Here is a 13,474-nt window from a genome sequence, read left to right as displayed (position 1 = left end):
TCTCAAATTATACACTGGTGTCCCCCCCCCCCCAATTCCTCAGTAAAGTATTATCAGGATTTCTTTTCTCTCTAGACACAATCTTCGTTATTTAAGTGAATTTACTAACAGGCTCTGCGTGTGCACCCTTTACTTCATGTGGTTGGGAACCCTGGCCATTTAGGGAGTCCTATGTGTATGTCTATGTGAGACTGACACTGAACACAGCGTCACTTGCCAGCGTGACCAGCACATGCAAAAGCATGCAGGGGGCATGGCTAGCAGACACAATCCCATTGTCCCTCTCATGCATTCGCCATCGGAGCATAACCAAATGCATGAATAGGGCTGCAGGTCGTGGAGAAAGCATTATTACTTTGTATACTGCTAGCAGAATAATCCCATTGAAATGGGAAAGCTCAAGAGAATGCCGGCATAAACAGCTTTGTCTTCAAAAGCTTACGGAAATGCCTATCTGGTTGCAGTTTTTCACCTTTCCTTGGGGAGTGCATTCCATTATGGCAGCGCCAACAGAGAAAAACCTGCCTTGACGTCACTGCAAGGCCCTGGCAAGCTTAATTGGGTTCCATTAGTGTAGCACTCGGGGGAGATGGTTCCATAATCCAGGGACCAGTATGGAACAGGTCTTTTTCCTTGTCCCCGCTAGCAAGGGGTTGAGCAAGCAAATTCTCGAGCAAGATCTGATGGGAAGTGCAACGACACTGCTATTGGCTTTTTTCTGCAGCAGACAGCGAACATAAACCTGGCCCTAGTAAAATGTAATGAACCGGGGTTGTGTGTGTGGATGAGCCAGGACCTCAAGCAGACTCCCCAGTGCTGTCATGGGAATTTACCACAGCAGAATATTAGAAGAGCCTCCTGATCAGGCTAATAGCCCATCTCGTCTAGCATCCTGTTCTCACAGGCCAACAGATGTCTGTGAGAAACCAGCTAGCAGGATTCAAGCACAAAAGTGCTCCCCTGTCCTGTGCTCTCCTGATGTTCAGAAGACATGATGCCTCCAGGATATGGCTATTGTGGCTAGTAGCAACCAATAGCCCTCTCCCCCATGAATTTATCCATAGTTCCCAGGGCGTCACTGGACCAACATCAAACGTTGCCACAAGAAATGCAGAGTTTAGAGTGTCCCTGCCTTTGCAGCTTGTTTACAGCTCAGTCCTGCAAGCACTTGAAAATCTGTTCCTCCCACAAAAGGCCAAGAGGTTATGGATGTGTTTGTGATTGCAAGGCAGAAAAACAAGACAGCTTCACGAGCTTCAGATTCAACAGCCTTCCTAGCAACGTCTCTGAATTAATTTTATGCTGTTTACATTGTCATGGCAGACTTTGTCACAAACAGCCGCCCATGTAACCCTAAAGCATATGTCTCACCGTCCCCCATTTTATCAAGGATACTCCCTATTTTCTGGTAACTGTATCTGCTTAATGATTGTTGCTGTTTTTACCTTTGGGAAAGCCTGGTTTAAAAAAGGTTGCTAGTGTATATTGCTAGACTGGAGTGCAGTCTACACACACATTGAAAAATTCTGTAAAAATGCTTTTAAAAAAGTTTTGGAAAATACATTGAATTTTGCATAGCTCATTGTTGCCATCTAGTGTCACATTTCTATATTGCACTTTACAACACATTTAAAACGTTTAATTTGCAGCTGTATAGCTGAGTCCTGGCTGTTCTTTAAGACTTCTGCCTGTTACTCCGCATCTTCCTTTCCAGGTTAAATCTGTTAGTGTTGGATGGTGGATATTGTCATTCCTTTAATGCACATGCACATCAATATGTGAGCATTTGTTGTTGTTTAGTCATTTAGTCGTGTCCAACTCTTCGTGACCCCATGGAACAGAGCACGCCAGGCACTCCTGTCTTCCACTGCCTCCCACAGTTTGGTCAAACTCATGTTGGTAGCTTCGAGAACACTGTCCAACCATCTCGTCCTCTGTCGTCCCCTTCTCCTTGTGCCCTCCATCTTTCCCAACATCAGGGTCTCTTTTCCAGGGAGTCTTCTCATGAGGTGGCCAAAATATTGGAGCCTCAGCTTCAGGATCTGTCTTTCCAGTGAGCACTCAGGGCTGATTTCCTTCAGAATGGATAGGTTTATGTGAGCATAGAATCACAGGATCACAAATCATCTAGTCCAACCCCTCTGATGCAACGTGAGGCTTGCCCAACGTGAGGCTTGAACTCACGACCCAGTCTGATGCTGTACCAACTGAGCATGCAGCTTGATATTTCACACACCACTGAAGCTCACTTTGAACTCTTGATAACTCTGGACTTTGTTTGTTTTGGCATATTTTTAACCAAAACCACAAACCTCATATTTTACAACAAGTCACAGCTCATTCTTAGGAGCCCTGACTGCCTCCGTGTTTTCTGCAGGATGTTCCTGCCTCTTCCTCCTGCACCTCTGTTTCCAGTCAGGCTGGCATGTTTCTTGCAATGTTAGAGCAGCCTGGCTCCAGATTTCGTGCAGTTGTTTTGGAATGAGAGCAGGTTGTCAGATCCTGCTCATTTGGTCCTTGTAATTCTGACAGCATCCCTTCACTGTAGCTCCATGTGGGAAGTGACAAATGCTCGTTATGGGTGTGTGATGCATTGTGAAGTGAACAGACTGGGCATCGGCTATTGCCTGGCATACCACCCCCCCTCTGCTCCCTCTAGATCTGTGTTAATCTGGAGCAAAAACTTGCTGGCAATAAACCTTAGCATCTCATTACAGAACCTAGTGTTTTAATTTCTGCTAGCATGTCATTACCTGAGGCTGGCTTTGTCTGTTTCCTTGTTACATTCAGCGGCTGCTGGGCTGGAGTTGAGAGTAGATGCAAGTTCCTCTGAGCATGCATAGAGCGCCTCCTCCAAATTATTATAATCAGTCCTCATACTTCCAGGTCTGCAGACTGACTCTCTGAAACCTTAAACCAGATCTGGCTTGGGTCAAAGCAAGCCTGCAATATATGAGTGAGGAGATCCCAAGAACGATGCACTTGCTATAACTGTTTGTTTGTTTGTTGTGTGTGTGTTCCTGCAATTTTGAAGGTGTCTCTCCCCCCTCCCCAATATATACAACAGCATGCAAGGGGGAAATGAGTTTGTGTGGAATGGTGATAAATTCAGGCCCAAAAGACAGAATGAGTGTTCTTATTGAACATTTTGTAATTTCATATTAGTGATTTCTCAGTTACACAATTAAGGTTGTTCAGGAGCGCAGATCAGAAATGTTTTGTTTTTTTTGTTTTTAAAGCAAAATTGGCTGGGAATATTGATGTTAGGATACATCCAAAAGCCATAATTAGTTTTCCCCCCCACAGCTATAAAATAGTATATTGTTCATAGCATTCTGTGAATCAAAAACCAGGGAGCAGCTAGCATGACAGTAAAGGCAATCTTGATTTCTACTGATAGCAAGGGAAGCACTTGAGATTTGATACAGGGAAACAATGACAAGTAAAAACTCGGGTGTCATCAGCTCAGAACTTGGGGCAGATTTCACGGATCCCATTCAGCAGAATGTGCAAGAGGAAATCCACCACTAACAACACGAAATGTAGCAGTGATGGCTTGCCACATTGTGGAGCAAATGAAATATACATTACCTAATAAAGGCAGGCCTCTGTAAGACCATTATGTCCAGTCTAAAATTACCTAAGGGCACTCCTGAGTGAAATAGCAGATCCTTTGTATTAAATTTGCAAATGAATACAGTTCATTCCCCTCCCCTCCATTGTTTTTCTCCCTGTGATTTTCTCAGAGATTTTTTAAAATATTTAGTTGTTACCATTAAACAAGTATAAATGTCATCACAGCAATAAAGGAGATGAACAAATGTTCTGCTTTTGCTCTTGGAAGAAAGGCTTATGTTTTGATTTCCTTTGTAACATTTCTCTCTCTCTCTCCATGCAAAGCTTGCAACCGGAAGGCAGCGAAGTCCTCCTTGGACCACAAGTAACTTGCGGCCCTCCGGACGTGACCGTCTCCACCCCATTTGCCTTGACAATACCACACTGTGCAGAAGCGAATTCTGAGCACTGGAACGTCCACCTGAAAAAGAAAAAGCTCCAGGGCAAATGGGAGGTAAGTGAAGTTCCTTCCCCAGAGGACTGAGCCAAAAAAGGATGCTTAAAGATGGATCTCACAAGATGAAATGTTAGTTAGGTAAAGTAAGGTAAAGGAACCCCTGACCATTAGGTCCTGTCATGGCCGACTCTGGGGTTGCGGCACTCATCTCGCTTTATTGGCCGAGGGAGCCGGCGTAAAGCTTCTGGGTCATGTGGCCAGCTTCTGGCAAACCAGAGCAGCACACGGAAACGCCGTTTACCTTCCCGCTGGAGCGGTACCTATTTATCTACTTGCACTTTGACATGCTTTCGAACTGCTAGGTTGGCAGGAGCTGGGACCAAGCAACGGGAGCTCACCCCGGCGCGGGGATTCGAACCGCCGACCATCGGCAAGCCCTAGGCTCTGTGGTTTAACCCACAGCGCCACCTGCGTCCCTTTGAAATGTTAGTTAGTCTGGATTAAAAGTACCACTTCCAATCTTAAATTCAGTTCTCAACACTTCAGCGGCAACTAGTGATTTATTTGGGTTTTTAACAGAAAAAGGAAATTTTGTGCAAATTTCTCTTCATGGACCCATTTTTGCATGCTTTTAAAAAACTAATATACAATATTATTGCAAGCAATTCCCCCAAATATCATGCATCCTTATACATGTCTTTCTCTAATATCTGCATTTTTTGCACATTTCCATATTGTTTGTTGGAGAACTGCACCGCAAAATGAAGAGATGTGCAGATTTTGAAAGACAGCTGTGTTTCACTTTGTGTTATGTGAATCAGGTAGCTTCTTATGAGAATGCAAGCCAAACTGGATTCCTCTCCCATCCCAACATCCCACTCACCAGAAGAGCAAGGAAACCTCACCACAGTAAGTGTGGTGAGCAGATTTGTGGATCCTTTTCCCTATAGCGAATTGCTCCATTCTAGGTGCTCTTTGAAATTACATTCAGCTCTCATCCAAGTATTCATGACAAAAAGAGGAATTGCAAATCCCTCTTCCCATCCACTCACTGAATTAATGGCTCAGGCCAGTGGAGCAACACATAAGATGGAAGACTTCATTAGAATAAACATTATCCTGGTGAATAACATGGTGAAGGAATCTTGCCCGTGTCTTGTTTGTTGTCTTTGATGTTCCAAATGATCCCTCTACCTGAGGGATCATTTGTTTTGAGGGGGCGGGGGATTAAAGACAAATCGGAGAATGTGAAGCTGTGTTAAAATTGCTAATGTGTTGTCATTGCCACTACCTTCTGATGACACTGGATTTCTTGCTGGAAACACTTGTGCTGATTCAGTCTGCACAGCCCTTGGATTCATTTCACTGAAACCTTCCATCTGTGTAAAACTAGCTCAATAGCATCCGTTTAAGAAAGAGCCTTTAAGCGTGACCCTGCTTTTATTTATTTATTTTTGCTTCTCTATATCCCGCTCTTCATGCAAGGAGCTTGTAAAGGTAAAGGTAAAGGGGCCCCCGACCATTAGGTCCAGTCGTGGCTAACTCTGGGGTTGCGGCGCTCATCTCGCTTTAGTGGCCGAGGGAGCTGGCATACAGCTTCTGGGTCATGTGGCCAGAATGACTAAGCCGCTTCTGGCAAACCAGAGCAGCGCATGGAAACGCCGTTTACCTTCCTGCCGGAGCGGTACCTATTTATCTACTTGCACTTTGAGGTGCTTTCGAACTGCTAGGTTGGCAGGAGCAGGGACCGAGCAACAGGAGCTCACCCCGTTGCAGGGATTTGAACCGCTGATCTTCTGATCAGCAAGTCCTAGGCTCTGTGGCTTAACCCACAGCACCACCCGCTTCCCTTACAAGGAGCTTGTAATTACACATAAAGCGTTTTCTCCCTTATCTGCACAATAGCCATGTGAAGTACCGTATTTTTCGCTCTATTGGACGCACCGGACCATAGGAGGGGGAGAATAGGAAAGAAAAAATTTTCTTCTTCTTCTCCCCCTCAAAAACAAGGTGCGTTCAAGAGCAGGTCGGGGAACAGGGCAAAGCCTTGCCGCTGCCCCCCGAGCTTGTGGGGCTGGCAGTGGGGGAAGCGATGCTTTCCCCCACCGCCAGCCTCAAAGATCCCTGAAGCCTTTGGAGCACAGCTGCACTCCAAAGGCTTGAGGCTTTGGGGACATCCTTTGTAGCCTTCACCCCGCCGCCCCGCGGAGGCTTTGCGCAGCCATCCCGAAGCTGGAACAGTGAGACGGAGGACTGTGCAGCGCCCCGTCTCACTGTTTTGGCTTCGGGGACAGCAGGCTGCTATCCGCAAGCCTTGGGAGCCCGGCAGAAACTCCCGCCGGGTTCCGAAGGCTTGCGGAGAGCTGCCTGAAGCCCGGGGTGCACAACGCCGTGCTCCCCGGGCTTCGGGCTGCAGGCAGCTGTCCACAAGCCTGTGGGCTCCGCAGGCTTGCGGATAGCTTCCTGAAGCCTGGAACGCGAGAGGGGTCAGTGCGCACTGACCCCTCTTGCTCTCCAGGCTTCAGCGAAAGCCTGCATTCGCTCCATAGGATGCACACACTTTCCCCCTTCATTTTTGGAGGGGGAAAAGTGCGTCCTATAGAGCGAAAAATACGATAAGTTTAGCTGAGTGTGGGTGAGGAGACCCAAGTTCGAGCAGAGAGCTTCGGGGGGGGGGGGGCAGGGATTTGAACCCAGGTTTCCATGAGCTGCTCTGGTTCACCAGAAGCGGCTCAGTCATGCTGGCCACATGACTCGGAAGCTGTCTGCAGACAAACACCGGCTCCCTCAGCCTATAGAGTGAGATGAGCACAGAACCCCAGAGTCGTCCGCAACTGGACTTAATGGTCAGGGGTCCCTTTACCTTTACCTTTACCTCCCTTGATCCTAGTCTAACCATTATGCTACTCTAACTTTGGAGTGAAAATTGATAGTCTTTGAAACTGTGCTTTCCCCACTCCCATCCCAAATTATTATTATTATTATTAAACATCCCAAATCCTGGTTTTAGCAGAACTCAGAGTGAGCATCCATTTTATAACAATTTTTAAAAAAGAAATCTGAACGTGATAGGAGCCAATTTGCTTCACTTTTCATTGGTTACAAAATGAAGAGTGAAGGGTAACAAATGGGGGTCTTATTTGTTGCCACATTTGAACCCATTCCTCATTCACTTGAGGGGAGGGGGTTATCTCTTCCATATCTGTCTCTTGGTGGCTGCCATTTTATTTCCCACAGATGATGAAGATGACTTATTAAATTTCTGTACTGCCCTTCATCCAAAGATCACAGGGCAGTTTATAATACAAAAATGCATACCAAACAAAAACAATAACCTCCTGCCACACGGACACAGATGGTTTAATCAGCCAAAGGCCTGGCAAAAGAGGACTGCTTTTGCCTGGTGCCTAAAGATATGTACCAATGGTGCCAGCCAAGCTCCACACATTGCCAAAGCAGCAGCTTGTGGTGGCCACCGAGGCAGCATCCAAAGCGAAAAGAAATAAAGAAACAGAAACAACAAATATGAGTAGTGGACCGATGTGATTTTCTCAAATAGTGTGGTTTTAAGGAGTGAATAACAAAACAAATCTAGTGAAGATTAAAAATCCTAGATAGAGCGGCCACTCAATTTCAGTTTACGGCAGAGCTGATTAGAGGGGACCTGATTCCAGGAACTGGTGGGCTGATTTGGTCATTTGGGTTTCAGGGAGACACTTACCATAGTGGTGATTCCTCTCCTCTCCTCTCTGACAACTGGAGCTTACCATTCCCTCCCCTCTGGTGTTTAAGACAGAAGCTGTTGTGACCAGGATAAGATATCTGGACACCACCAAGTTTTCTACTCCCAAGATGCATCTGGAATGATTCATGCAGGTTGTGTAGCAAATGTGGTGCTCTCTAGCCTTTGCAGACCACCACTTCACAACATCCCTGACCATCAGGCATGCTGGCTGGAGCCGGTGGCAGTTGTTGTTCTACACATCTGGAGGAGACCATGTTGTCTGCCTCTGCTTTTCACTTCCTCTTTGCTATATTATTTTACGCATCCTCTCTTTTACCAATTTAAAAGCCAGGATGGTACTTGTTCCTTTTGGTTCCAAAATATGCTGGAAATGCAATAATCATCCCAAAGCAGATTATCAACAGTTCAAAATACGTTTCAGCAGGCTACCCTACTTGTATGATGGCAGGCTATATGATGTCCTTGTGGGGCTTTCATTGCTTGCATTCACTGATAAGAGAGAAGATTCATCAGCTCTGCACTCCAATAAAATAAAATATATTTGCTTGGGAGGGGAGAAAACCTTGAATTGTTATTGCAAAGGTTTTCAGGGCAGCTTTGGGATATTGAGGGCTACAGGATGTTCACCCCAGTCCTAGTGGAAGAAAATATATATAATACTAGGGGTGACCCCCCCATTCGCTCTGCTTGTCACCCCCTAGTATTTTATATATTTTCTTCCAACAACAACAAGAAGAAGAAGCAATAAGTTTCAGTCTTGCAAACTTTGCTCACACTGATCCCAGGTGAGGTTTTAAACATTTTAACTAAAACGTAGCTTCTCTGCTAAAGCAGATTTTTTTTTTTAAAAAAAAAAAAACCCACATGCTGCATCTTCTGCCCTCTGTTGCATGCTGGGAACTGCCTGCTTGTATCTCTGTGTTGCAAACACTCTCATTTACATATATACACACAGGCAAATACTCAAATTACAGCTTCTCTGTTGAGTCACAGACCTGATATTCATGATCTAGTCACAAGGCCTAGTCACAAGTTAATCTGCCACACCTATTTAATGTGCATTAAACTTATATCTTCCACACAGCCTTCCCCAGAAGGCCTTGGCAATGTCTCAGCCTTTTGTCCTCCTGCTCTGGAGGTGAACCATTTGGGCTCTGAGGTGGATTTCTGCAGGGCTGGCTTACATGTGTCGATTCAGTCTCCCCTGGTGGCTCCGAATGTCATCATAGTGTGACAATAAACCATTGCAAACATATGTAGAGAAATAGAATAACAAAATTATTTAGCAAGATTCAGTGAATAGGGAGTATCCCTGGCACTGTGCCAGTAGGCCAACACACAAAATATGAATGGACTTATTGGAAACACAGTACATTAGAAATAAAGGTTGGCATTGCATTAAATCAAGCATAGGGAACTTTGGGCCCTCCAGATGTTGTTGGACTCCAACTCCCATCATCACAGCCAACACAGCCAATGTTTATAGATGTTAGGAGTTGCAGACCCTCTGAATGTCCCTATTTTCCAGGGATGTCGCTGGAAAATGTTTAATGTTTTATTATGTTTTTTTATATGCTGGAAGCTGCCCAGAGTGCTGGGGCGACCCAGTAAGATGTGTGGGGTATAAATAGTGAAATTATCATTATGGAATGGGCACATATCAGAGAAATGTTGGAGGGTATGGAGTTGTAGTCAAACAACATCTGGAGGACCACAGATTCTTCCTCTCTGTTTTAAATAGTTTGGGTGTTAATCCTATACACATTTATTTTGGGGATAATAAAACTTATTTCTGAGCAAGCACGTATAGGATCAGGCATCTTTCTAAATTTGGAGATGGAAAACAGACCCATTGCTCATTACAGCTCTGTTTTCCCACACAACATTTTCAGTTTCTCAGAGCAGACGTGACAGACAAAACCAACTTAGCTCTGCATTATTTTTCTGTAAAATCATTAGCCTTCTCTTTTTGTTTTGTTTTGCTGCATTTCTTTTCTTGTCTTTAAAGCATACCTGCTGTTGCCTGTTGTTTTTGGTGCCTCCAGAAGTCCCCCCCCCCAATCCAAAAATCACATATGTTGAAAATTTCCAGCATATGGTAGAAGAGGTGGCCAAGGCGACATTTCAGTTTTAAAAGCTGCTTGCCATGTGGCACAGTAAGATCCTGCTTGAAAAACAGTCTGAATCTCTTTTGAACTTAGGGAGCTGGGGTTCAGGGTTCAGTAGACCCCAGCCTGCTTGTGAGACTGGGTGAAGCCTTCTGGTGAGCTCCAGCCATAATCACATTGACAGTTTTGTTATCAAAATACAAAGAGTTCATTAAAAACACCCTATAAACTAGTAGAAACTGCAACCAGGAAAAGATTAATGTCTGTGTGCCAGGCTTAGGAAAAGGAGAGAAAGCTTCTGGCCCTCTAGATTTTGCTGGATTCCAACTTCTGTCATAAAAACATAAGCATAGCCTTGCTGGATCAGACCAAGAATCTTACCAGGTGCTGATGGGAAGCTTGCAAGCAGAATAGGAAGCCAATAAGTCAACATAGCTGTCAACTTTTCCTTTTTCTTGCGAGCAATCCTATTCGGAATAAGGGAATTTCCCTTAAAAAAAGGGAAACGTATGTAAGTCAATGGAAAGCCCACAAAGGTTTGATTACAGTTGGAATCCAACAACATACGAAGGCCCACAAGTGTCCCCACTCCTAGCTAAAACACTCCCTTGGAACCAAAGATTTCATCTTCCAATGGAAGGCGTGCTCCTCCATTGGAGAAAGCTCCTTCCATCAGAAGGAAAGCTTTCGATCCAACCAATTGGCTCCTCCTACCTATTTTGGGTCTTGAGCAGGGGTCGGCAAGGTTTACCTCTCCCGAGCCGGTTCACTCCAGTGGAGATCCCTCCATGGGCCGGATCGCGCCGGCGTCTGCGACTGCGCAGATGCAATTTTCTGTGTCTGCACAGACACAATTTCCAATGCTGCAGAAGCGAGATCCCACGCTGCGCTGTGCCGGTTTAGCACAGCACGCAGGGACTCGCCGAGTGGGTGGCTCGGTTCAGGGGCAGCTCGTGGGCCGGTTATGGCCCATGGGCCTTAGGTTGCCGACCCCTGGTCTTGAGCTTCTGACTCCACTATCTCATGTCTATTGAATCGCAGTAACTGTCTCCTATGAAAGCTCTTTATAGGATATACTAATATTAAGAAAAATAGCAGAAATGTTAACCTATTCTAAGAGTTGTGCCAAGTTTGGAATATATGTTTAATGCGGTTTGTTTTTTCATCCCTCCCCCTAAAAAAACAGGAAGTCATGTCTGTGGAAGAGGAAACTACTTCCTGTTACTGCCTCCTGGACCCATATGCCTGTCACATTCTTTTGGACTCTTTTGGAACTTATGCTCTCACTGGGGAGCCCCTCTCTGATTGTTCCGTTAAAGAACTGAAAGTAGCAGTCTTTGGCTGTATGTCTTGCAACTCACTGGATTACAGTCTAAGGGTGTATTGCATCGATAACACTCCCTGTGCATTTCAGGTAAGGCTGGAAAATCTCTTCAGATTTTTGCAAATGCTTCTTCACTGCTCAGATATTTTAGTTTTCAATATTTTATACGTGCTTATGCAAAAAACTGATCATGGTATGAAACAGGGACTGAATCCAGGAGTAGAAAACCTGTGGCTTTCCAACTGGAACTCCAAATCCCATTTGCCCCATCTGCTTTGGCCAGTGGTCAAGGATGATGGGAGCTAGAGTCCCGCAACATCCAGAGGTCCAGAAGTGCCCCCATCCTTGACCTAAAATATCCTATACTGATCAGATTTTGACACAGCTCTACAAATTTTCTTTTCTTAGTGCCCCCCCTGCCCCGCCCCGTCCTGTTCTATTTGGAATGGGGACTTTGATACCAGAGTTTTGATTTTATATAATAACTAAGGCTTGCAATCATGTGCCCACTTAGCTGGGAGTAATTCCCCACTGAATGCATGGGATTTATCATCTGAAGCTCAGCATCAAAAAAACTAAGATCATGGCCACTGGTCCCATCACCTCCGGGCAAATACAGTAGAAGGGGAAGAAATGGAGGCAGTGAGAAATTTTACTTTCTTGGGCTCAATGATCACTACAGATGGTGACAGCAGTCACAAAATTAAAAGATGCCTGCTTCTTGAGAGAAAAGTGATGACAAACCAAGACAGCATCTTAAAAAGCAGAGACATCACCTGTCAACAAAGATCCATATAGTTAAAGCTATGGTTTTCCCAGTAGTGATGTATGGAAGTGAGAGCTGGACCACAAAGAAGGCTGATAACCGAAGAATTGATGCTTTTGAATTATGGTGCTGGAGGAGACTCTTGAGAGTCCCATGGACTGCAAGAAGATCAAACCAAACCTATCCATTCTGAAGGAAATCAGCCCTGAGTGCTCACTGCAAGGACAGATCCTGAAGCTGAGGCGCCAATACTTTGGCCACCTCATGAGAAGAGAAAACTCCCTGGAAAAGACCCTGATGTTGGGAAAGATTGAGGGCACAAGGAGAAGGGGACGACAGAGGACAAGATGGTTGGATAGTGTCCTCTAAGCTGCCTACATGAGTTTGACTAAACTGCGGGAGGCAGTGGAAGACAGGAGTGCCTGGTCCATGGGGTCACGAAGAGTCGGACACGACTAAAAGACTAAACAACAAAACATGCCTAGGAACACTTTGTAAGCAGTGAATCAGGGCATTCTATACTCACCTCTGCTTTGAACCTCTGCATCCACTTCCCCTTCCTTTTCTTTATTTAAATACACCACCACCCAGCATGTTTTCAGTCTCATCAACCTTGGAATTAATGCACATGCCAGAAGCCCAGTAATTGCTACGTTAGATGTTGCTAATGTAGTGCCCCTCCAGATGTTGTTGGATTACAATTCCCATCAGCTTCAGCGACATGGCCAGTGATCAGGGATGCTGGGAATTGTAGTCCAGCAAGATCTGGAGGGGACCACCTTGACTGCACCTGCCTATACTGTCCCTCTCTTTAAGGACTAGTGGCAGGTGGTACACAGTTATGTGCATTTCTTCACCAACATGTTTTAAATGAAAAAGCAGGCATCTTTTCCTGCTATTTTCCTGTACCAAGTCACCTTCCATAGAACTGCTTTCCTCCTTACCTGGCGTGAGCCTATCTTGAGCAGAGAAACCACCTGAAGTGAAAAGGTTAAGCATCATCTGCATACCTGCCAATCTGCTACACCTGCAGCTGTTTTGTGTGTGTGTGTGTGTGTGTGTGAGAGAGAGAGAGAGAGAGAGAGAGAGAGAGAAGTGTCTGGACAAAATTGCATCCAACTGCACATTGGCCTTTTTTGCATATCATGCTAAGTCAAGCCATGGCTTAGAGCGAGCACACAGGCTCCTGGAGAGAAGACAGTGATTGCTTAGTTCCTCCCCAGTCATTTTGCTGCTATGTTGTGCTGAGCAAAGCCTCCTTTAGGCATAGCATGTTGTCCAAAGCCAGGTTCATGGTTTAACTCTCTCCAGACTAACCACTAAGCAGAACCCATGGTGAGTTCTATGGTTTGTCTGGGAGAGCTGAACCAAGAGCCCAGGTTCAGAAGAAGACACAATAGGGAAGGGTGGGGGGCATTTCTCTCAGGTAATCTTCTGGGAACCACGTGTGATTGGTGGGCAAGGCCAGAGGGAAAGCGGGCAGAGCAACAAATGCAAATTTCACCTTTGTACAGAAAAC

At 45.3% G+C, this 13,474-nt stretch overlaps 1 protein-coding gene across 2 annotated transcripts in view; it reads left to right on the top strand.

Annotated features, from left to right (window-relative positions):
• Positions 1-13,474, top strand: part of UNC5D (unc-5 netrin receptor D) — a 409,419-nt gene that overhangs the window by 362,858 nt on the left and 33,087 nt on the right. For both annotated transcript variants that reach the window (XM_080982356.1, XM_080982355.1), the window contains 2 exons: positions 3,901-4,069; positions 11,052-11,279. In XM_080982356.1, the coding sequence (XP_080838482.1) occupies positions 3,901-4,069; positions 11,052-11,279 (397 nt within the window). The remainder of the gene's footprint in view (positions 1-3,900; positions 4,070-11,051; positions 11,280-13,474) is intronic.

This window comes from Podarcis pityusensis (assembly GCF_964106645.2).
Source record: "Podarcis pityusensis genome assembly, chromosome: 15".
NCBI lineage: Eukaryota > Metazoa > Chordata > Lepidosauria > Squamata > Lacertidae > Podarcis > Podarcis pityusensis.
The sequence above is the reverse complement of the archived record's forward strand: the minus strand, read 5'-3'. Positions and strand labels throughout refer to the sequence as shown.